Raw genomic sequence first — 23,880 nt, 5'->3', positions numbered from 1 at the left:
CTCTCCCCAAATTGAGCTCTACGATCTGGCCAAGTTTAAAGTCTCTAGGCCTTATGGTTTGGTCTGCACAATCAGTTTTACGGCGGAAAAAAAATAATAATAATACAAATCTTAACAAATACAAGAGGGTTTCAGCACTTGCGTGCTTGTATGGTTTGGTCTGCACAATGTTTTTTGTGATATGAGTTTTGTGGTTATTAGATTTATTTAGGTAATTTCTTTAAAGCTGTATATTAGCAATCAGTCCAACAAGGATTTCAGACACAAATTCAAGGTGTCGAGGTAATTTCATTTTGGAAAATGGGGGAGAATTCCCGCTTTAGGGTGCTCTTATGGGGGAGATTTTTTTTTATTTGATGGGGGAGTTAGGGTATTTCTTTTAGACATATTTTAAACTACCAGGAATCAGGAAACACATGACTTAAGGAAAAAAGAAAGTGAAAGTGTAGTTGAGCTGTTGTGTGGTTTGTCTCTGTATTCATGCAGTAAAATGGCAGAAGCCAGATTTTCTCAGGATGAGCTCTTGTGCCCCGTGTGTCTGGATCTCCTGAAGTATCCAGTAACCATCCAGTGTGGACACAGTTACTGTGAGAACTGTATTACAGACCGCTGGGATCAGGAGGATCAGATGAGAGTCTACAGCTGCCCTATGTGCAGACAGACCTTCAGTCCAAGACCTGCTTTAGCTAGGAACACCATGCTGGCTGAACTGGTGGAGAAACTGAAGAAGAGGAAACGTCCTACTGACTGTTACGCTGGAGCTGGAGATGTGCAGTGTGACGTCTGTACTGGAAGAAAATACAAAGCCGTCAAGTCCTGTCTGGTGTGTCAGGAATCTTACTGTCAAACTCATTTTGGCCATCATGAGGAATTTCATTCACGTAAGCCACACAAAGTGATTGATGCCACTGGACGACTGCAGGAGATGATCTGCCAGAAACATGAGAAACATCTGGAAATGTACTGTATTACTGACCAGCTATGCATTTGTGAGCTGTGTACAAAATACGAGCATAAAAACCACAACACTGTATCAGCCGCAGCCCAGAGGACAGAGAAACAGGTATTTAAAACTTGTGCTTACACTTGTAGTGTGAAACAAGCTTTCATCTTCATTTTCATTCATGTACAATGGTGGTAAACAATCAATCATCCTTTCTGGACTTTGAACCTACAGCCATTGGTTATCAGTTCCACGTTTACTGGATTCATCTCTTCACATGATGATTAAGAGCCAGTAGTTTTCTGTAATATTTAATGTCATCCATTTGTCCTGCAGAAGCAGCTGAAGAAGATGCAGAAGACATTCCAGCAGAGAGTGAAAGATCTTCAGCAGCTGAGAGAGACTGTGGAGTCTCATAAGGTGAGTCTGGAGAAGAAGATAAGCTTGTCTCTGTCTCAGTTCAGACTCTCCTCTTTCAGTCTCACTGAAGCTGAATCTCTGTGTGTCCTAACAGCGCTCTGCACAGACAGCAGTGGAGGACAGTGAGAGGATCTTTACTGAGCTCATCCGCTCTACTGAGAGACGCTGCTCTGAGCTGGTACGGCTCCTGATTCCTGATATCAGAGATCAGAAAAAGACTGCAGTGAGTCGAGCTGAACGACGACTGAAGCAAATGGAGCAGGAGATCAATGATCTGAGGAGGAGAGACGCTGAGCTGGAGCAGCTTTCACACACACATCACATCCAGTTCCTGCAGGTAACACAGATCTAGAAGAACAGAGTTATAGTGGACTTGAGCATATATCTTTAAAGCTGTATATTAGCAATCAGTCCAACAAGGATTTCAGACAAAAATTCAAGGTGTCGCAAATAATTAGTTTTTTTACTGAAACTGTGTTCCTTAGTGATTGGGCGGCATGACAACGGAGTAAGGGATCCAAGTGCAAGCTTTAATAAAGAGCGTAGTTGAAACAGGTAGGGTCAAACACCAGCAAACAACTATGTCCCAGGGCAAGACAAAAGAGTAATGCAAATAACAGGCATTGTTCAGAGCAGGCAGCCAACAATCACAAACCAGGGAACAATCCAAAGACAAAAACACATATGCAAGGAAACAATAAAATGCTTAGAAATGTCTCTTAATAGCTAAACAAGACTCAGCAATGTGTAAATGTGAGAGTACAACTTAAGTAGTCCTCCTAATTGGAAACAGGTGTGTTCGTAATCAGTTCCTAGGCTGGGGTTTCTGGGAAATGGACTCTGGGGTGAGAAGGTGAAGGTAAGGGATGGAGTGCCCTCTAGAGGAGCTGATGGGCGAAACCAGCTGGAGATCGTGACAGAGCACCCCCACGCCCCCCCCGCCCTTTAATATGCGGCTTTCAGATGCTCCCCAAAGGGCCATAGAACTCCAGGAGGGAGGCGGAGCAAAGGCGGGACAGGGGGAGGGATGGAGGGCCAGGTTCCTGTGGAATTGGAGGACTTGGAGATTGAGGTAGAGCCGTTGGTGAAGGGAGCAAGGGCAAGTCCGGCAGAGTAGGTATCCAGGGTGGATCCAGCAGAACACGAAGTTAGGAGTAGCCAGCAGAGCAGGAAGACAGGGCAGAGCCGGCAGAGCAGGACGAGCCGAAGACCACCAGGACAGAGCAGGCAAAGCTGAAGACCAAAAGGGTCGAGCTTGTGGAGGTAAAGAGCACCAAGGCTCACCTGAGGACCACCACAGCTGAGCAGACAGGACCGAAGATCCCCACGGTGTAGCTGATGGTGCTGAGGACCACTTCAGTGGAGCTGATGGTGCAGGAAACCACCACGGCAGATCAGTTGAGACTGGAATAGAGAGCACAGAGAGGTTAACAACTGCCTCTGTGGCTGTAATAAGACAGACAGACAGTTCAGAGACGGCATCTTTAGCCATAACAGGGCAAGCAGAGAGTTCTGGAATGGCCTCCTTGGTCGTGACAGGACAGGTTGAGAGTTCAGAAGTGGGCGCCACTGCCCAGAGAGGAGCTGAAGTAGACACCACAGACTCGGGAGGTTTTGCAGCAGATGTCGCCATCTCAGGAGGAGCTGGAGCAAACTCTCAGACTAATGCCCCCAAAAAAATATTTAGGGGAAACATCTTCCTCAAAAGCCCGACAGTGAAGGAGGAACCACATAACAGCAGGGCATAATCCAGAAACTGACAAAGCGACCCTCGAGGACTATCACGAATGAGTATCAACAATGGTTCATTAAGTCCATGACAGACAAAGTCAATGAGTGCGAAGTCCGGGAGATCAGAGAGATATGCAATGTCCGGAAAGTCTTAAATGAGGTCCTTGAAGGAATGCATTCCCTGACGGAGGCAAAATGACCTGATTATTAGGTCCATGATTGGCCTGGAAACACTCGAAAAGCTGCTGGATCCAGGCATGGTCAAGTCTTCTGTTACAGGCGATGTGACAACGGAGTAGGGATTGGGTGAGAAGGTGAAGGTCCAGAGTCCGGGGTGAGAATGTGAAGCTAAAGGATGGAGTGCCCTCTAAAGGAGCTCATGGGCACTCCAGCTAGAAATTGTGACAGAAATAATGCAAGTCAGTGGCTGGACTTTTTTGAGACTAAAAATAAAGCAAATCAGGAAACACAAAATTAACCTGACAATATATTGAGGTCTTATGAAGCATAACGATCTGTCTGCACAAGAAACTGAACATTATTACCAGTAATCCAGACACTCGGGCAATGTGGAAATCCAGTTCTCTCAGACAGTTAATTTCAATGAACCTGTTCACTTCACTATTTCATTTACATAATCTTGCAATGACATAATGTATACACAATTAGAATATTAAACCACCCAATAATGATGTGAAACATATCTTATGTCTAGAGCATATAAAGTGAATAAACTAGTCTCTCACCTTTTTACATAATAAGAAACCATAAAAACGTTAATTTCTTCCCTACAGTCAAGTGTTCAGTTCACATATGCACATATTAGTGGCTCATCGGTCTTCGGTTGAACTGTTTCCTCAGTTCAGTGACTATTGAAAGAACTGGATTGCTTAATGAGGTCACAGGTATTAATTTTGTGTTCCTTGATATGCTTTTTTTATTATTATTCTCAAAGACGGGAAACCGCTAACTTGTATTTTATGAATCACTAAAGACCATGGTTTCAGCTAAAAATCTTCTTTACTGCTCTACTTAAGAAGAAAAAAAAAACCTACATTTTGAATGGCCTGAGGGTGAGTAAATTAACAGAAAATGTTCATTTTGGGTGAACTATGCCTTTAAGACATGGTCAGGTTCTGTTTTTGTTTCAATGCACTGAAGCATTGTTCAGTCACTCCAGGATTCCTTGATTCTGCGATTGCAGAAATTTATGCTAAATCAAAAAACTGCATTATTTTTAGCACCTTTTATTTTTGTCTGAAGTCCTGATGAAACTGATTGCTAATGTACAGCGTCCTGTTTGTGTAGTTTCAGTGTCACTATATGCTCTAAAGTTATAAATAATGGTCAATCTAATGGTACCCTTTGAGCTGCTTTTTTTTTTTTTTTTTTTTTTTAAGCAAATCTACTCAACCCTACAATGAGATTCAAAATTCAAGATTCAAGATTTTTATTTGTCACATACACAATTATATAGAGCATATATAACCAGCAGTGAAATGTGAGTCAGGTCCGCTCCATGGACAGTACAATTATTAAAGAATACAACACAGATGAAAATATACATAAATATAGCTATGAAAGAATGAAATAAATGTAAATAATAAAAATATAAGAATAAAATATAAAATATAAAAAAAAGATGTATACTGTAGAATTAAATATATAGTGGAAAATAATGTGCATGAAAGTAAACTGTAGTCTTAAATATTAAGATACACAGGGATGTACAAGAGGCAATGTGTATATGTGCATTATACTGTAGTCTTAAATATTAAGATACACAGGAATGTACAAGAGGCAAATGTGCAAACAGGTTGACACTTTCAGTATGTCAATGTGAGGTAGTGAATGATGAATATATTGCTGATAAAGTGAATATTAAGTGAAGACATGAAGATGTTAAGAGGCTGGTTTTGAGTTTAGGAGCCTGATGGGGAAGAAACTCCTCCTAAGTCTCTCGGTTTTTGCCATCAGGCTATGGAAGCGCTTGCCAGATGGCAGCAAAGTGAAAAGATGATTACTGGGGTGAATGGAGTCCTTGATTATTTTAACAGCTCTGCTTTTGCAGCGTTTGAGGTAGATGTCCTGCAGGGAGGGGAGAGCAGACCCTGAGATGCGCTCAGCTAAGCGCACAACTCTCTGCAGGGCTTTGCAGTCATGACTGGAGCTGTTCCCATACCACACTGAGATACACTGAGTCAATACACTTTTTATGGCCCCTGAATAGAAAGTTTTCAGTATTACTGGCGAAACCCTGAATTTCCTCAGCCTCTCCACAGGGGTCCTGCTGATTATAAGAGGAGTATAGGGCTGCTGCTGTCTCTTCCTGAAGTCAACAATCAGCTCTTTAGTTTTGATCACATTCAGAGAGAGACAATTGTCCTGGCACCATGATGTTAATTTCTCTACCTCATCCAAGTATGCAGTCTCATTATTGTTGTGAATGAGGCCCAGAACCACAGTATCATCAGCAAATTTGACAATAGATGTGGAGCTGTGGGAATGAGACTCCATTGATAGATTTATGTTCTTAGGAGATGTTTTTTGATCCAAACTATTTTCTAGAAATTTTAAATGTAGCGTAAAGGACAAATACTAGAATCTGTAGCTCTTATGTGATATATGAGAAGAATTAAGCTGATGCTGTGAAAGTGCTGGGTTAAGATGAGTTACTAAACATCAGTCAAGTCAACAAGAGCCGCACAAATCTGATGTTCCTGCAGGTTATTGGGTGAAGTGTGGAGCTGATGAGTTGTGATTTCTGTTTTCTGTAGAATTTCCAGCCTCTCTCAGCTCCTCCTGAATCTACAGACGTAAATGAAGATCCCTTCAGTTCTCTCATCTCTTCTGATGCTCTGAGAGAATCTGTCCATCAGCTGAGAGACAAACTGCAGGATTTCTGCAAAGAGGAGCTCAAGAAGATCTCAGACAAAGGTAAAGTCCTGGATATTCTTCTGATCTCATAAACACGTCCATCATCATCAGAACATCATATTAGAAATGTCTAAGGAATGGATGCAGGATCATGAGAATCACACTGTTCATGTCTGTTGATTTCCACAGTCACATTCACCTACGTTGTTCCCAGAACCAGGAACGACTTCCTACAATGTAAGTCAGTAAGAAAACAAGCAGAAAACTCTCTTGAGTTTTGAGTCTCTCTCATGAGTGTGTTCATGTTCTTCCTGTAGAAGGTGAAAGAAGAGTTGGTAACACTTTATTTTGATGATCTCTTTTGAACATTCTGTTAACTATAACTAATATTGCACCTACATGTCAACTAACTCTCATTAGTGTATTAGTAGACTGTCTGCTTCATATCTGCTAACTCTTATTCTAACCCTAACCCTCTGCTTATACTCTAATGAGAGCTAGTAGACGTGTAGGTGCAATATTAGTTATAGTTCACAGAATATGTTAAAGGGACCATCAAAATACAGTAGGGCTGTCAAATGATTAATCACGATTAATCACATCCAAAATAAAAGTTTTGTTTACATAATATATGTATGTGTACAGGGTATATTTATTATGTATATATAAATACACACACATAAATTATATATTTAGAAAATATTTACATGTATATACATTTATATATTTATATTCTTATATTTTTATATTATATATAAATATATTTAATATATAAACATAACATATTCTTCTTAAATATATACATGCATGTGTGTGTATTTATATACACATAATAAATATACACAGTATACACACATATATTATGTAAACAAAACTTTTATTTTGGATGTGATTAATCGTGATTAATCATTTGACAGCCCTAAAATAAAGTGAAAAAGAAGACTGAAGACTGATGATGTAAATGATGATTTGCACTGATATCTGTTCATCTGTACTGAGACACTGATGATGCACTGAACATGAAGAGTTCAGCTACATGAAAATATCAAACAGATTCATAATTCCTGATTCTGATGTGTTTTATATCCATCAGATTCCCGTCGGCTCACTCTGGATCTGAACACAGTGAATAAACACCTCTGTCTGTCTGAGGGAAAGAGATTGATTACTAACACTAACACACTCCAGCCGTATCCTGATCACCCAGACAGATTTGATGAGTGGTCAGAGGTGTTGTGTAGAGAGAGTGTGTGTGGACGCTGTTACTGGGAGATTGAGTGGAGTGCTGGTATATTAGGTGGTGTGGATATATCAGTGTCATATAAGAGCATCAGCAGGAAGGGAGGTATTGAGTGTGTGTTTGGATGTAATGATCAGTCCTGGAGTTTGTACTGCACTTCCTCCAGAATCTCATTTGGAAACAGTAACATATGGACTCATCTCCCTGTAAAGTCCATCAGCAGTAGAATAGGAGTGTTTGTGGATCACAGTGCAGGAACTCTGTCCTTCTACAGCGTCTCTGACACAATGAGCCTCATCCACACAGTCCAGACCAGATTCACTCATCCGCTCTATCCTGCGTTTGGTGTTTATAAAGGATCATCAGTGAAACTGTGCTGATGAATCAGAATAGACTGATGAGAGACTCTACCCATAATGCTTTGAGCTCCATGATAAATAAGTAACAGTGAGATGTTATAGAGTCTCTTCTTTTCTCTTCATGACATTAATACTGCAGCGGAACTTCTTTCACTGAAATGACATGAATCAGAATAAATGTGTGTATTAAATCCTCTTATAGACAGTAAGATCAGTGTGTGTGTGTCCAGTGATGATGTTTCTGTGCTTTTCTCATCCTCTGTATGTGTTGACTGAAATCAATCATTTAGTTTTTAATGTAGAGTCACATTATTTATTTTTACTATAACTATCAAAATAAAAAAAAATCATTTTTTTCTTTCAATTCAAATGATCACAGTCAATAAATCATTTTCCTTATTCATCTCATGTTTCTCCAACACTTTTCAGTGTTTTGTGTTCTTCTGTCTTCTGGTGTCATGAGCCACTGATTTTATTTTCATGCCTTTTTGTGTGTGTGTGTGTGTGTGTGTGTGTGTGTGTGTGTGTGTGTGTGTGTGTGTGTGTGTGTGTGTGTTCAGTAGTTGCCTCAGTTGTTGGACTGGCAGGTCAATCTGCAATCGGATTCTCAAAATTAAGTACTACAAGTATATTACATTTTAAAATGCTCATAGTTACTTTTGGGTACACTTTATTTTAAAGCTGCAGTCCATAACTTTTCTTTGGTTAAAAATTATCCAAAATCAAATTTTGAGCAAGTACATAACCAGCCAAGGTTTCAAAACTATCTCCTAACCTTAGCCTGATTCACAGCGGTAAGCTTGTAATAATGTTTTCTTATTTGAGTGCTACTGGTAGGTTTTCGTGGGAAATACAAGCATGCCACCGTTATATTCCAGTTTTAAATGTGCATCCCAGATTCGTGGGATTACACAAGATCAAAGAGAACCAGTTGTAAGGAACATAAATTAGCTTTTTGGGTTAAAAGAACAATTTATTTATATGAAATTCAAATGGTATGACAATTAGATTAGAATTCTACAAGTAACGCTAATACACACTATATACACGTTGTCACTCAATGCTGATGTTGTTAATATTAACAATTTGAGAACAAAGTATAACAATAATAATAATTTGCATGGTTTGATGTGATATGAGCTAAGCGATCGTTAGATTTAATCACCATTGGTAGCGTGATTTATTGCAATGCTTTTTTTCTCTCAGTTAGTCAGAAGAAAAGTGGCAGACATGTTGGCCTGAATTTCATTTTGGAAAATGGTGGAGAATTCCCCCTTTAGGGTGCTCTTATGGGGAAGATTTTTTTTTAATTTGATGGGGCAGTTAGGGTATTTCTTTTAGACATATTTTAAACTACCAAAAAAAAAAAAAAAAAGGAAACACATGACTTCAGGCAAAAAAGAAAGTGAAAGTGTAGTTGAGCTGTTGTGTGTTGTGTCTCTGTATTCATGCCGTAAAATGGCAGAAGCCAGATTTTCTCAGGATGAGCTCTCGTGTACAGTGTGTCAGGATCTCGTGAAGGATCCAGTGACCATCCAGTGTGGACACAGTTACTGTGAGAACTGTATTACAGACCGCTGGGATCAGGAGGATCAGATGAGAGTCTACAGCTGCCCTCAGTGCAGACAGACCTTCAGTCCAAGACCTGCTTTAGCTAGAAACACTGTGCTGGCTGTACTGGTGGAGAAACTGAAGAAGAGGAAACGTCCTGCTGACTGTGATGCTGGAGCTGGAGATGTGCAGTGTGACGTCTGTACTGGAAGAAAATACAAAGCTGTCAAGTCCTGTCTGATGTGTCAGGAATCTTACTGTCAAACTCATTTTGGCCATCATGAGGAATTTCATTCACGTAAACCACACAAAGTGACTGATGCCACTGGACGACTGAAGGAGATGATCTGCCAGAAACATGAGAAACATATGGAAATGTACTGTATTACTGACCAACAATGCATTTGTGACCTGTGTACAAAATATGAACATAAAAACCACAACACTGTATCAGCCGCAGCCCAGAGGACAGAGAAACAGGTATTTAAAACTAGCGCCTAGACTTGTAGTGTGAAACAAGCTTTAATCTTCATTTTCATTCATGTATGATGATGATAAACGATCATTTTGTAGTCCAAAACAATTTTCCTCTCTAGGACAATAAAGTATACTACTACTACTAGTATACTACTCATCACTTCTGGAGTTTGAACCTACAGCCATTGGTTATCAGTTTCACTTTTACTGGATTCATCTGTTCACATGATGATTTAGTGCAAGCAGTTTTATGCAAGATTTACCGTCATCCATTTGTCCTGCAGAAGCAGCTGAAGAAGACACAGAAGACGTTCCAGCAAAGAGAGAAAGATCTTCAGCAGCTGAGAGAGACTGTGGAGTCTCATAAGGTGAGTCTGGAGAGGAAGAGAAGTTTGTCTCAGTCTCAGTTCAGACTCACTGAAGCTGAATCACTGTGTGTCCTAACAGCGCTCTGCACAGACAGCAGTCGAGGACAGCGAGAGGATCTCTACTGAGCTCATCTGCTCCATTGAGAGAAGCTGCTCTGAGCTGGTACAGCTCTTGATTCCTGATATCAGCTGATCACAAAAGACTGCAGTGAGTCGAGCTGAAGGACGTCTGGAGCGACTGGAGCAGGAGATCAATGATCTGAGGAGGAGAGACGCTGAGCTAGAGCAGCTTTCACACACACAGGATCACATCCAGTTCCTGCAGGTAACACAGATCTAGAAGAACAGGATCATAGTGGACTTGAGCAGACCTTGCTGTGACAGAGACTCATAGAGAAACATTTCATGAGTGTCTTATTATATAATCATCAGTCAGACTCTCATCTGATCATCTTCATTTGAAAGAGACGCCACTTACAAATGGATTTCAGTTCTGAAAATCTCTTAGGAATAATTTCACTGAGCTCTTTCTTCTGAAAGAAATATTTAACTGTCAAACATCACTAGCGCTTCCATCAGTTCAAAGCTTCACTAACCTTTCAACTTTAAAAAAAAATGGATCTGGTGATCTTCAAAGTATATATCTTCAAAGCTGTATATTAGCAATCAGTCCAACAAGGATTTCAGACAAGAATTCAAGGTGTCAAAATTATTTGTTTTTAGCTGAAACTGTGTTCCGTGGTGATTGATATTTTTTATGGGCGGCGTTACAACAGAATAGGGGATAGAGGTGTGCACATGCCTTAAACTGAATCCTGAACCCTGCCCATACCCGAGTTCATCTGACACGACCCGACCCAAGTGGCACAGTTAAATTTAGAGCCCGAACCCGTAATCTTTTTATTTTATTTTATTTTATTTTTTACAACGAATAGCCAATTTTAAAAAATGCTGTAATTCATGATTGCATGCAACGGTCAGTAAACAAATGCATGTAAAGAAACAGAATCATTAAGACTCGGCCAGTTCACAGGGCAAAAGAAAAAACTCTTACCAGTTATGAAAGTTTATGAACACTAAGTGCAGCGGTCACATAAATTCTGCCGAGTTTTTGAATGGTTGTATACGACAAGATGATTAGCTTTCTTCCATTGTGCAAATTACGTTTTTTTGTTTTGGTCAGTTAAGGCTTGTTAGCATTCGTCCTGCTTTAAATCAGACAGAGATGCAGTGCGGTAAGATCACATTTATTTGAATCAATTAATTAATTATATCATTTATTTGAATTAGCGAGAGAGAGAGAGAGGGATGAAAGTTGCGTCTGTGAGAATCTGCTTCTGCACGTTTCTCTACAAGCAATGCTTAGTTACTTCAAAAACAGCGATTTTACCTCCTCATTGCAGAGTGATGTTTAGTTGCTAGTAAGTAGAATGTTGAGAAATATATTTTACTAATAAAAGTTTATTTTATGTGTTGTTGTTGTCTATGTAAGCAGCGTAGCCTACTACATATAGTTTTAGTTTAGCTATAAACCCGAGCCTGACCCGAGCCCGAAGCAATTCATTAAAAATTAACCCTGAACCCGTCCCAAAACTCGAAAGTATTTCGGGACCCTTCGGGCTCGGGTCAGTTAGCAGACCTCTAATAGGGGATCCAAGTGCAAGCTTTATTAAAGAGAGTAGTTGAAACAGGCAGGGTCAAACAACAGCAAACAACCCAGGGCAAGAAAAAAGAGTAATCCAAATAACAGGCACTGGTCAGAGCAGCCAGCAAACAATCACTAACAAGGGAAGAATCCAAAGACAAAAACACAAAGGCAAGGAAACAAGGAAATGTTTAGAAATGTCTCTTAACAGCTAAACAAGAATCAGCAATGTGTGACTGTGAGAGTACAACTTAAAGGGGTCATATGATGCTTTTTAAAAGATCATTATTTTGTGTATTTGGTGTAATAGAATATGTTGACATGCTTTAATGTTCAAAAAACATTAAAAACGTTTCTAGAATGTCCCTCCTTACGATAAGCACAGTCCGTTCTTATTGGCCAACTGACCCAGTGCATTGTGATTGGCCGATCACCGCAAGCACTCATTGGAAATATAACAACCCTTTCCATAATCGCGAGCTTCTTCTTTCAAAATAAATGTAAAGACAGTTAATAATGTCCTTAGTTTTACCATCAGTACAAGCCTGAAAGAGGAACAGAGTGGCCTGACAGACACATTGATGAAGCTTGTATGTGTTTGCAGTACATAAGCCACTGATGGTTAAGACAGCTGACTCCACTGTGTGACCGTCTCTTGCTCTCTCTCTCACACACACAAACGCAACGTGCAAAACTCCGGATTTGAGCAGTCAATAGCAAATACTTTAACTAATAACATACTTACAGTAGCTGATTCAGAAGTGGCAGATTGTCATAGCAAAGTCAGAAGTACCTCCTCTCCAAGGTTCACGAAACGGTCGTCCATAAAATGCATTGCTGTTCTGTTGTAAGTAATCTTAATGATTCCTAAATGAATCTACCTTTGGAAGGCCAAATGAAGTGCTTTTGCTTTTGCCTAGATATACACAGCATCTCACTGATATGGCTGCTTCAACACTAACTGCGGTAACTGAAACCCTGCCTTCTTTCTTTGCGTGAACATTTGGGCGCCATTATGCAAATATTTCCACATAGTGATGTAGATATGTGGGGGCGTGTTTAAACTAGGCATTTCAGGGGGCGTGGCAGAGTCTTGACTTTGATAAAGAATATCTCTTTGGATTTGAGACTTTAGTCTTTGCAACTTTACAGATCTTCATTATGCGCCAAGAGCTTGAAACACTCCAAAGATAAAGGAAAAATTTAAATCGCATCATATGACCCCTTTAAATAGTCATCCTAATGGGAAATAGGTGTGTCCATAAACAGTTCCTAGGCTGGGGTTTCTGGGAAATGGATTCCAGTGTAAAAAGGTGAAGGTAAGGGATGGAGTGCTCTCTGGAGGAGCTCATGGTCAATCCAGCTGAAGATTGTGACAGAGCACCCCTCTCCCCCCTAAAGAGCAGCTTCCAGATGCTCCCCAAAGGGTTACAGAAGTCTGGGAGGGAGGCAGAGCAGAGGTGGATCGGGAGAGGGATGGAGGGCCAGTTCCCTGTGTAGGTAAAGGACCTGGAGACTGAGGCAGAGCCAGTGGAGCAAGGATCCAGGATGGATCCAGCAGAGCAGGAAGCCAGGGCGGAGTGCAGATGGAGGCAAACTAACCTGATTACTGGGTCCATGATTGGCCTGGAAACTTTCAAAAAGCTGCTGGATCCGGGCATGGTTGAGTCTTCTGTTACAGGCGACATGACAACAGAGTAGGGATTGGTTGAGAAGCTGAAGGTCTGAGATCCTGGGTGAGAATGTGAAGGTAAAGGATGAGTGCCCTTTAAAGGAGCTCATGGGCACTCTAGCTGGAGATCGTTTCAGACATAATGCAAGTCAGCGACTGCACGTTTTTGAGAATAAAAATAAAGCAAATCAGGAAACACAAAATTAATACCTGTAGCAACTGACAATATACTGAGGTCTTATGAAGCAAAACTATCTGTCTGTACAACACACTGAACATTATTTACAACTTTTATTACTGGAAATTTTATTACAGCCCCTCAGGCAACATGGAAATCCAATTCTTTCAGACAGATTGTTTCAATTAACTTGTTCAATTCACTAGTTAATTTACATATTTCTGCAATGAAGTAATGAATACATAATTACAAAGCACCCAATAATGATGTGAAACGCGCATGTTTTACATGTCTAAAGCATATAAAGTGAATAAACGAGTCTCTCTTTTTACATGAACAATGAGAAACCATAAAAAAAACATTAATTTCTTCTTTTCATTCAAGTGTTCGGTTCACGCGTGCTCATATCAGTGGCTCATTAGTCTTTGGTCGAAATGTTTCCTCAGTTCAGTGACTGTTGGAGGAACTAAAGCACTGAATAAGTTCACAGGTATTAATTTTAAGTTCCTTGATATGCTTTTTTTATTTTCAAAAACCCGAAGCTGCTGACTTGCATTTTATGAATTACTAAGGACCACGGTTTCAGCTAAAAATCTTCTTTTTTTCTGCTCTAAAGAAGGAAAAATGTCACCTACATCTTGGTTGGCCTTAGGGGCAGTAAATTAACACAAATGTTCATTTTTGGGTGAACACTTTATAAGACTGATTGATAATATACATTGTCATGTTTATGAAGTTTCAATGTCACTATGTGCTCTAAAGTTATAAATAATAGTCAATCTGATGGTAGCCTCTGAGCTGCTTTTTTTGTTGTTGTTGAGCAAATCTACTCAACCCTGCAATGAGATTCCATTGATAGATTTGTTTTCTTAGCAGATGCTTTTTTCATCCAAACTATTTCCTAGAAAGTCAAATACTAGAATCTGTAGCTCTAATGTGACAATGAATATGAGAAGAATGAAGCTGATGCTGTGAAAGTGCTGGATTTAGGTGAGTTACTAAAGATCAGTCAAGTCAACAAGAGCTGCAGAAACACCTCAGGTTACGCATGTAACCATGGTTCCTCAAGGGAATGAGACGCTGCGTCAGAGAACACTTTGAAGCTGCCATTCCCTGGGCCTCGGCCCCTGCCTCGACAGGATGTCTGCTCCCAAATTGAGATGCCCAGGAATGTGAACTGCTCTCAGCGAGAGGAGTTTCATCAAGGATGGGACGCACACAAGGATTTGGTACGCCCGTGAGGCTATCTACAAACGGCGTGAGAGAGTGCAGACCCCCTCCATGCTTTTAAGCTCCCACCTATGACATCTTGCCCATCCATTGGTCTGATTACACACATGATTCAGAGCTGGTCACGCTAAAGGCGTTCCCAAAGCGTTCTCCGATGCAGCTTGAGTTCCTGAAGAGGAATCTGATGTTCCTGCAGGTTATTGGGTGAAGTGTGGAGCTGATGAGTTTTGATTTTTGTTTTCTGTAGAGCTTCCAGTCTCTCAGCACCTCCCGAATCTACAGACATAAATGAAGATCACTTCAGTTCTCTCGTCACGTCTGATGGTCTGAGAAAATCTGTCCATCAGCTGAGAGACAAACTGGAGGATTTCTGCAAAGAGCAGCTCAAGAAGATCTCAGACAGAGGTAAAGTCCTGGAGATTCATCCCATATCATGGAGAACATCATATTAGAAATGTCTTAGGATTGGATGCACGATTATGAGAATCACACTGTTCATGTCTGTTGATTTCCACAGTCACATTCACCAACATTGTTCCCAGAACCAGGAAGGACTTCCTACAATGTAAGTCAGTAAGAAAACAAGCAGAAAAACTCACTGAGTGTGTTCATGTTCTTCCTGTAGAAGGTGAAAGAAGAGTTTTATAATTTATATAAATTATGATTTGCACAGGATATCTGGTAATCTGTGCTGAGACACTGATGATACACTGAACATAAAGATGAAGCTACATGAAAACATAAAACAAATGAATAATTCCAGATTCTGATGTGTTTTATCTCCATCAGATTCCCATCAGCTAACTCTGGATCCAAACACAGCATATAAACGCCTCCGTCTGTCTGAGAACAACAGAGTGATCACTGTCACTAACAAAGTCCATTTGTATTCTGATCATCCAGACAGATTTGATTATTGGTATCAGGTGTTGTGTAGAGAGAGTGTATGTGGACGCTGTTACTGGGAGCTGGAGTGGAGTGGGAATAATGGTGTGTATATATCAGTGATATATAAAAGCATCAGAAGGAAGGGTAAGAGTAATGAATGTTTGTTTGGATGTAATGATCAGTCCTGGAATTTGGACTGCTCACCTTCAAGTTACTCATTCACACACAATAACATAGTGACTGATCTCCCTGTAAAGTCCATCAGCAGTAGAATAGGAGTGTTTGTGGATCACAGTGCAGGAACTCTGTCCTTCTACAGCGTCTCTGACACAATGAGTCTCATCCACACAGTCCAGACCACATTCACTCAGACGCTCTATCCTGGGTTTGGTGTTTATAAAGGATCATCAGTGAAACTGTGTTGATGAATCAGAATAGATTGACGTGATATTTTACCCATAATGCTTGAGCTGCATGATAAATCAGTAACAGTGAAATGTTACAGAGTCTCTTCTTTTCTCTTCATGACATTAATACTGCAGTTGAACTTCTGTCACTAAAATGACATGAATCAAAATAAATGTGTGTATTAAATCCTCTTATAGACAGTAAGATCAGTGTGTGTGTGAGTCCTGCTGAGTGACGATGTGTTTCTATGCTTTTCTCATCCTCTGTATGTGTTGATTGAAATCAGTCATTTAGTTTTTAATGTAGAGCAGGGTTCCTCAAATCTTGCCCTGGAGGGCCAATGCGCTTCAGAGTTTAGCACCAACCCTGATCAAACTCACCTACCTGTGATTTTCTAATGATCCTGAAGACACTGATTAGCATGCTCAGGTGTGTTTGATTAGAGTTAGAGCTAAACTCTGCAGGAAAGTGGATCTCGTGGGCCAGATTTGATTATCCCTGATGTAGAGTCACATCAGTTATTTTTATTATTACTATCAAAATTAGCTTTCAATTCAAATGATCACAGTCAATAAATCATTTTTATTATTCAGCTCATGTTTCTCCAACACTTTTCAGTGTTTTGTGCTCTTCTGTCTTCTGGTGCCATGAGCCACTGATTTTATTGTCATGCCTTTTTATGTGTGTGTGTTTATTTGTGTGTGTGTGTGTGTGTGTGTGTGTGTGTGTGTGTGTGTGTGTGTGTGTGTGTGTGTGTGTGTGTGTGTGTGTGTGTGTGTGTGTTCAGTAGTTGCCTCACTTGCTGGAGTGGCAGGTCAGCTGAACTATCAGCAGTGCTGGGCAGTAACTGATTATTCTGCATTCGGATTCCAAAAATTAAGTACTTGTCATTAGTTTTTTTTTGGTTAAAAATGATCCAAAATCAAATTTTGAGCAAGTACATAACCAGCCAAGGTTTCAAAACTATCTCCTCCTAACCTTAGCCCGATTCACAGCGGTAAGCTTGTAATAATGTTTTTTAATTTGAGTGGTACTGATACACGGGATTACACAAGATCAAAGAGAACCATTTCTAAGGAACATAAATAAGCTTTTTGGGTTAATAGAACAATTTCTTTATTTTAAATTGGAATGGTTTTATGGTTAGTTTTTTTGCTGTACAGCAATTGAAGTCTACAAGTAACACTAATACACACTATATACACGTTGTCACGTAATGCTGATGTTGTTAACATTAACAATTTGAAAACAAAGTATAACAATAATAATAATTTGCATGGTTTGATGTGATATGAGCTAAGCGATCGTTAGATTTAATCACCACTGGTAGCGTGATTTATTGTAATGCTTTTTTTCCCCTTGGTTAGTCAGAACAAAAGTTGCAGACATGTTGGCCTGAATTTCATTTTGGAAAATGGGGGCTCTTATGGGGGGGATTTTTTTAATTTGATGGGGGAGTTAGGGTATTTTTTTAGACATATTTTAAACTACCAGGAAACAGGAAACACGTGACTTAAGGGAAAAAGAAAGTGAAAGTGTAGTTGCGCTGTTGTGTGTTGTGTCTCTGTATTCATGCCGTAAAATGGCTGATGCCATATTTTCTCAGGATGAGCTCTCGTGTACAGTGTGTCAGGATCTCGTGGAGGATCCAGTGACCATCCAGTGTGGACACAGTTACTGTGAGAACTGTATTACAGACCGCTGGGATCAGGAAGATCAGATGAGAGTCTACAGCTGCCCTCAGTGCAGAGAGACCTTCAGTCCAAGACCTGCTTTAGCTAGAAACACCATCCTGGCTGAACTGGTGGAGAAACTGAAGAAGAGGAAACGTCCTGCTGACTGTGACGCTGGAGCTGGAGATGTGCAGTGTGACGTCTGTACTGGAAGAAAATACAAAGCCGTCAAGTCCTGTCTGATGTGTCAAGAATCTTACTGTCAAACTCATTTTGACCATCATGAGGAATTTCATTCACGTAAGCCACACAAAGTGATTGATGCCACTGGACGACTGCAGGAGATGATCTGCCAGAAACATGAGAAACATCTGGAAATGTACTGTATTACTGACCAGCAATGCATTTGTGAGCTGTGTACAAAATACGAGCATAAAAACCACAACACTGTATCAGCCGCAGCAAAGAGGACAGAGAAACAGGTATTTAAAACTAGTGCTTACACTTGTAGTGTGAAACAAGCTTTCATCTTCATTTTCATTCATGTACAATGGTAGTAAACAATCAGTCATCCTTTCTGGACTTTGAACCTACAGCCATTGGTTATCAGTTCCACTGGATTCATCTGTTCACATGATGATTTAGAGCCAGTAGTTTTCTGTAATATTTACTGTCATCCATTTGTCCTGCAGAAGCAGCTGAAGAAGATGCAGAAGACGTCCCAGCAGAGAGAAAAAGATCTTCAGCAGCTGAGAGAGACTGTGGAGTCTCATAAGGTGAGTCTGGAGAAGAAGACAAGTTTGTCTCTGTCTCAGTTCAGTCTCACTGAAGCTGAATCTCTGTGTGTCCTAACAGCGCTCTGCACAGACAGCAGTGGAGGACAGTGAGAGGATCTTTACTGAGCTCATCGACTCCACTGAGAGACGCTGTTCTGAGCTGATACGGCTCCTGATTCTTGATATAAGAGATCAGAAAAAGGCTGCAGTGAGTCGAGCTGAAGGACGAATGAAGCAAATGGAGCAGGAGATCAATGATCTGAGGAGGAGAGACGCTGAGCTGGAGCAGCTTTCACACACACATCACATCCAGTTCCTGCAGGTAACACAGATCTAGAAGAACAGGTTCAGAGTGGACTTGAGCAGATCCTGCTGTGACAGGAGACTCACAGAGAAACATTTCATTAGTGTCTTATATAATCATCTTCTTTTGAAATAGACGCTGCTTACATATGGCTTTCAGGTCTGGAAATTTTCTCAGCTCTCTCTTCTGGAAGATATATTTAGCTGTCAACCACCACTAGCACCACCAACAGTTCAAAACTTCACTAACTTTTTCAACTTTTAAAAAAATGGATCAGGTGATCTTCAAAGTATATATCTTTAAAGCTGTATATTAGCAATCAGTCCAACAAGGATTTCAGACAAAAATTCAAGGTGTCGCAAATAATTAGTTTTTTACTGAAACTGTGTTCCTTAGTGATTGGGCGGCATGACAACAGAGTAAGGGATCCACGTGAAAGCTTTATTTAAGAGCGTAGTTGAAACAGGTAGGGTCAAACACCAGAAAACAACTATGTCCAAGGGCAAAACAAAAGAGTAATCCCAATAACAGGCATTGGTCAGAGCAGGCAGCCAACAATCACAAACCAGGGAACAATCCAAAGACAAAAACACAAAGGCAAGGAAACAAGGAAATGCTTAGAAATGTCCATTAACAGCTAAACAAGACTCAGCAATGTGTGAGTGTGAGAGCACTACTTAAATAGTCCTCCTAATGGGAAACAGGTGTGTTCGTAATCAGTTCCTAGGCTGGGGTTTCTGGGAAATGGACTCTGGGGTAAGAAAGTGAAGGTAAGGGATGAAGTGCCCTCCAGAGGAGCTCAAGGGCAAACCAGCTGGAGATCGTGACAGAGCTGATTGTGAGAGTTCAGGAACGGCTTCCTTGGTCGTGACAGGACAGTGTGAGAGTTCAGGAACGGCTTCCTTGGTCGTGGAAGCCCAACAGTGAAGGACGAACTACATAACAGCAGGGCATAATCCAGAAACTAACAAAGCGACCCTCGAGGACCATCACGAATGACTATCGACTTCAATGGTTCATTAAGTCCATGACAGACAAAGTCAATGAGTGCGAAGTCCGGGAGATCAGAGAGATATGCAATGTCCGGAAAGTCTTGAATGTGGTCCTTGAAGGAATGCATTCCCTGACGGAGGCAAAATGCCTTTAATACATGGTCAGGTTCTGTTTGGTTTCAATGCGCTGAAGCATTGTTCAGTCACTCCAGGATTTCTTGATTCTGCGATTGCAGAATTTTATGCAAAATTAAACTAAACTAAGTTACTAAACAGTTACAAAACATCACTCAAGTCAACAAGAGCCGCACAAATCTGATCTTCCTGCAGGTTATTGGGTGAAGTGTGGAGCTGATGAATTTTGATTTCTGTTTTCTGTAGAGTTTCCAGTCTCTCTCAGCTCCTCCTGAATCTACAGACGTAAATGAAGATCCCTTCAGTTCTTTCATCTCTTCTGATGGTCTGAGAGAATCTGTCCATCAGCTGAGAGACAAACTGGAGGATTTCTGCAAAGAGGAGCTCAAGAAGATCTCAGACAGAGGTAAAGTCCTGGAGATTCATCTGCTCTCAGAAACGAGTCCATCATCATCTCATATCTGGGAGATCATCATATTAGAAATGTCTTAGGAACGGATGCAGTATCATGAGAATCACACTGTTCATGTCTGTTGATTTCCACAGTCACAGTCACCAACATTGTTCCCAGAACCAGGAAGGACTTCCTACAATGTGAGTCAGTAAGAAAACCAGCAGAAAAACTCACTGAGTGTGTTCATGTTCTTCCTGTAGAAGGTGAAATAAGAGTTTTATAACTGATGATGTAAATGATGATGTGCACAGATATCTGGTCATCTGTAGTGAGACACTGATGATACACTGAACATAAAGAGTTCAGCTACATGAAAATATCAAACAGATTCATAATTCCTGATTCTGGTGTGTTTTATCTCCATCAGATTCCCGTCAGCTCACTCTGGATCTGAACACAGCATATAAACGCCTCCGTCTGTCTGAAAGCAACAGAGTGATTACTGGCAGTAGCAAAGTCCTGTCGTATCCTGATCATCCAGACAGATTTGATGAGTGGTCTCAGGTGTTGTGTAGAGAGAGTGTGTGTGGACGCTGTTACTGGGAGCTGGAGTGGAGTGGACATGAATATGGTGTGCGTATATCAGTGTCATATAAGAGCATCAACAGGAAGGGACGGGGTCGTGAGTGTCTGTTTGGATATAATGATCAGTCCTGGGGTTTAAACTGCACTCCCCCAAGGTACTCATTCACACACAATAAGATAGTGACTGATCTCCCTGTAAAGTCCATCAGCAGTAGAATAGGAGTGTTTGTGGATCACAGTGCAGGAACTTTGTCCTTCTACAGCGTCTCTGACACAATGAGCCTCATCCACAAAGTCCAGACCACATTCACTCAGCCACTCTATCCTGGGTTTAGGGTTTCTAGGGGAGCATCAGTGAGACTGTGTTGATGAATCAGAATTGATTGACGAGAGATTCTACCCATAATACTTTGAGCTTCATGATAAATCAGGAACAGTGAGATGTTATACACTGTAAAATCTAATTAGTTAGGCTTACTTTAAAAAAACAACAACATGCAAACCAACTGACGAAATAAAATAGGAATATTATGTTATTATGTATATGTATACTGACAAATGCTTAGTATAATTCACTTACACAAGAGTTCTAGTAACTAAAAAAGAACTGTAGAAAGTACTTTATAATTTACTTTATATTTACTCTTGACTCAGTACAGATATTTAGAATTACTGCATTATGGCATGAATAAATTATGCAATTGCTTTGTTTTACTTTTTGTTTTGTTTTTTTGCTGCCAATTTTATTTGCTGTTTTGTGTCAGTAGTAGCACAACAAAGAGCAAAAACAAATAGTTATTGTTACAATAAAAAAGAATAAAATGTAATTGCTACTATTGTTGTGTTTTGCATGCTGAATGTTGACGTCTGTGTGTGACTCAAGCGGGGTCGATTGCAAGATATTGTCATAAATATTGAAGGATTACATTAACCTAATTAAAAGTTTAACAAGGTGTTCATGACAAATGTTACAATACTTAAAATTGTAAAAGTGTGAAAGAACACCTATTTAAAACAACCGATTTATTATTTATCTTTGTGTGAAACCAAATAACTGATTTCATGTTGCATCACTGTATGAATAGGAAGAGAATTACAATAATATAATTAAAGTTCCAAGTACCCAACCAAAGGGAACACTAATCACCATGATGGCGAGTTCAATCACAAGCATTTTAAGAAAATCAACATTAATTTGTGGAGTCACCTTATGTGATGTTGTCTCAAATTTTTTAGTTGCATTGACAATTCAACAATCAAGATGACTTTAGGAAATGAGTGAATGCAACTAGAGAAAGATTACTGCAGAAGTGGAGGAAATGCGTGAAAAGTCTATTAAGAATTGTGCCGCCTCAATTTTTTTTCTTGACAAAATGGCAAAAAAAGAAAGAAAGAAAGAAAGAAAGAAAGGTTGTAGATGGGTGTAAAGTCTTTTATAAATCTTGTTTTCTTGTTTTGTTTAATATTAATATTATTTTTCTTCAATGCTGATTACTTTTTTTGTGTTATTTTTTTTGGTTCCTTTATGGCTACTTGAATATTTTAAAGGGGTCATATGATGCTGTTAAAAAGAACATTACTTTGTGTATTTGGTGTAATGCAATGTGTTTATGTTAAGGTAAAAAAAAAAAATAAAAAAATCCATCTAATGTATATTATTGTTTCTCCTCTATGCCCGCCTTATGAAACGTTTCGATTTTTACAAAGCTTATTGTTCTGAAAAGCGAGGTATGCTATCTAATGTATATTATTGTTTCTCCTCTATGCCCGCCTTATGAAACGTTTCGATTTGGAAATGTTACGCCCCTTAACATACTATGCCGTCTCCCAGGCCAGCAGCAGGAGACTGTCCCTGCGTCTCAATGTTTATACTGTGCAAACTGCGTGACCGTGTGCAAACTGCGCGGCCGCCATCTTGGCAATGCCTCCGGGCAGCTATTTTGGACTAACAAGACCAGGCTCCTATCTAAATGAATGGGTGGGGAGTGAGTAATGAATTTTCTTTTGTTGGTGGGAGGTAAATAATGCTTGTTTTGTAGAAGCAGTAAAATATGATAATAATAATCGCTGAAAAAGTTTGATGACTTTGCCAAATAATGATTTTTAAAGCGTTTTTTCACACAGGTTTTATTTTTTTTATGTGTGTGCGAGGGTTTACGACACCAACTTCATTTACGTCTCTATCCAGAATGCCGGTGTTGTGCCAAGCACTTAAACAAATGCTCAATGTCATTTGTTTTATTAGTGTACAGTACAATATTTTGAATTACTATATTCTTGTCTTGTTCTTCTTGTGTCTCACTTTTTCTTTGCTTTGTCTACCCCTGATATGGACAGAATTTTTTGAAATCTCCTTGTATAACGTTATGTGTTCTGTAAAAGAAAATTATTTTTTAAAAACCGTTGAAGAAATGCTGTGCTTATTGACGTTAGGGATACAGTCAGCATATAACCAGAGACAATTTATATAACGTTACCATCTATATTTACACAGCGCACACATACACTGCATATCAAATCTGCCGCCTTTTCAAACAGTAACGTATTTTGGAGGACAAAAATGTGGATTCCATCTGATCTTGCACACACCACAACTCGCTGTCGCCAAGTTATCTTGGTTGTTGTTAGGCTTAATCTGTGTGTTTGCGTCAGTGGATCATGTCGGTTGTCTTATATGCTGTGCGCATGCATCAGTGGAAACAGACGACAGGCTTAAATGTTTGAGGGGCGGGACATGTGCATACAACCGCCATCTTTGCCGTTACGGGTTTTCCTTATATAGTTGTATTGAGGATTGAGGAAGTGGCATGTCTCTTATAAATTGTCTCTGATACTATCCATCCTAAATAGTATGTGAGATTAGAATAAGTGTGTCCTACAGCATAGTATGTTGAAAAAAGTATGCCAAAAGTCCCCGGATGGTCTACTATTTCAGGTCGATTTTTGAAGTGTGGAGGATGTTTTACTATTTTAGGTGGATTTTTTAATATTTCCATTGCGCTTTGGCGAAGGATTCTGTCCGGAACTACAAACA

At 39.9% G+C, this 23,880-nt stretch overlaps 2 protein-coding genes across 2 annotated transcripts; both read left to right on the top strand.

Annotated features, from left to right (window-relative positions):
- Positions 1-297: 297 nt before the first annotated feature.
- On the top strand, positions 298-22,232 carry LOC109064459 (E3 ubiquitin/ISG15 ligase TRIM25-like). The gene is made up of 12 exons (XM_042714927.1): positions 298-1,063; positions 1,280-1,363; positions 1,458-1,700; positions 2,476-2,626; positions 2,699-3,078; positions 10,046-10,129; positions 17,489-18,142; positions 18,353-18,436; positions 18,516-18,758; positions 20,114-20,273; positions 20,414-20,461; positions 20,689-22,232. The coding sequence occupies exons 1-12, from the start codon at positions 491-493 to the stop codon at positions 21,213-21,215; spliced, it is 3,231 nt and encodes a 1,076-aa protein (XP_042570861.1). The 5' UTR covers positions 298-490; the 3' UTR covers positions 21,216-22,232.
- LOC122135433 (tripartite motif-containing protein 16-like) lies at positions 8,972-16,730 on the top strand. Its single transcript, XM_042714846.1, is given in 7 exon segments — positions 8,972-9,601; positions 9,883-9,966; positions 10,046-10,291; positions 11,644-11,647; positions 14,941-15,096; positions 15,209-15,256; positions 15,481-16,730. Coding segments are annotated over 7 exon segments (1,635 nt in total). The 5' UTR covers positions 8,972-9,028; the 3' UTR covers positions 16,005-16,730.
- Positions 22,233-23,880: the final 1,648 nt, after the last annotated feature.

The sequence above is a fragment of the Cyprinus carpio genome, chromosome A24 (assembly GCF_018340385.1).
Source record: "Cyprinus carpio isolate SPL01 chromosome A24, ASM1834038v1, whole genome shotgun sequence".
Classification (NCBI taxonomy): Eukaryota; Metazoa; Chordata; class Actinopteri; order Cypriniformes; family Cyprinidae; genus Cyprinus; species Cyprinus carpio.
The sequence above is the reverse complement of the archived record's forward strand: the minus strand, read 5'-3'. Positions and strand labels throughout refer to the sequence as shown.

Coding starts and splice junctions, on each gene's coding strand:
- LOC109064459 (XM_042714927.1), top strand. CDS start 491: ATGGCAGAAGCCAGATTTTCTCAGGATGAGCTCTTGTGCCCCGTGTGT. Junction 1,064..1,279: donor CCCAGAGGACAGAGAAACAG/GTATTTAAAACT, acceptor TTTGTCCTGCAG/AAGCAGCTGAAGAAGATGCA. Junction 20,274..20,413: donor CAAGAAGATCTCAGACAGAG/GTAAAGTCCTGG, acceptor TGATTTCCACAG/TCACAGTCACCAACATTGTT.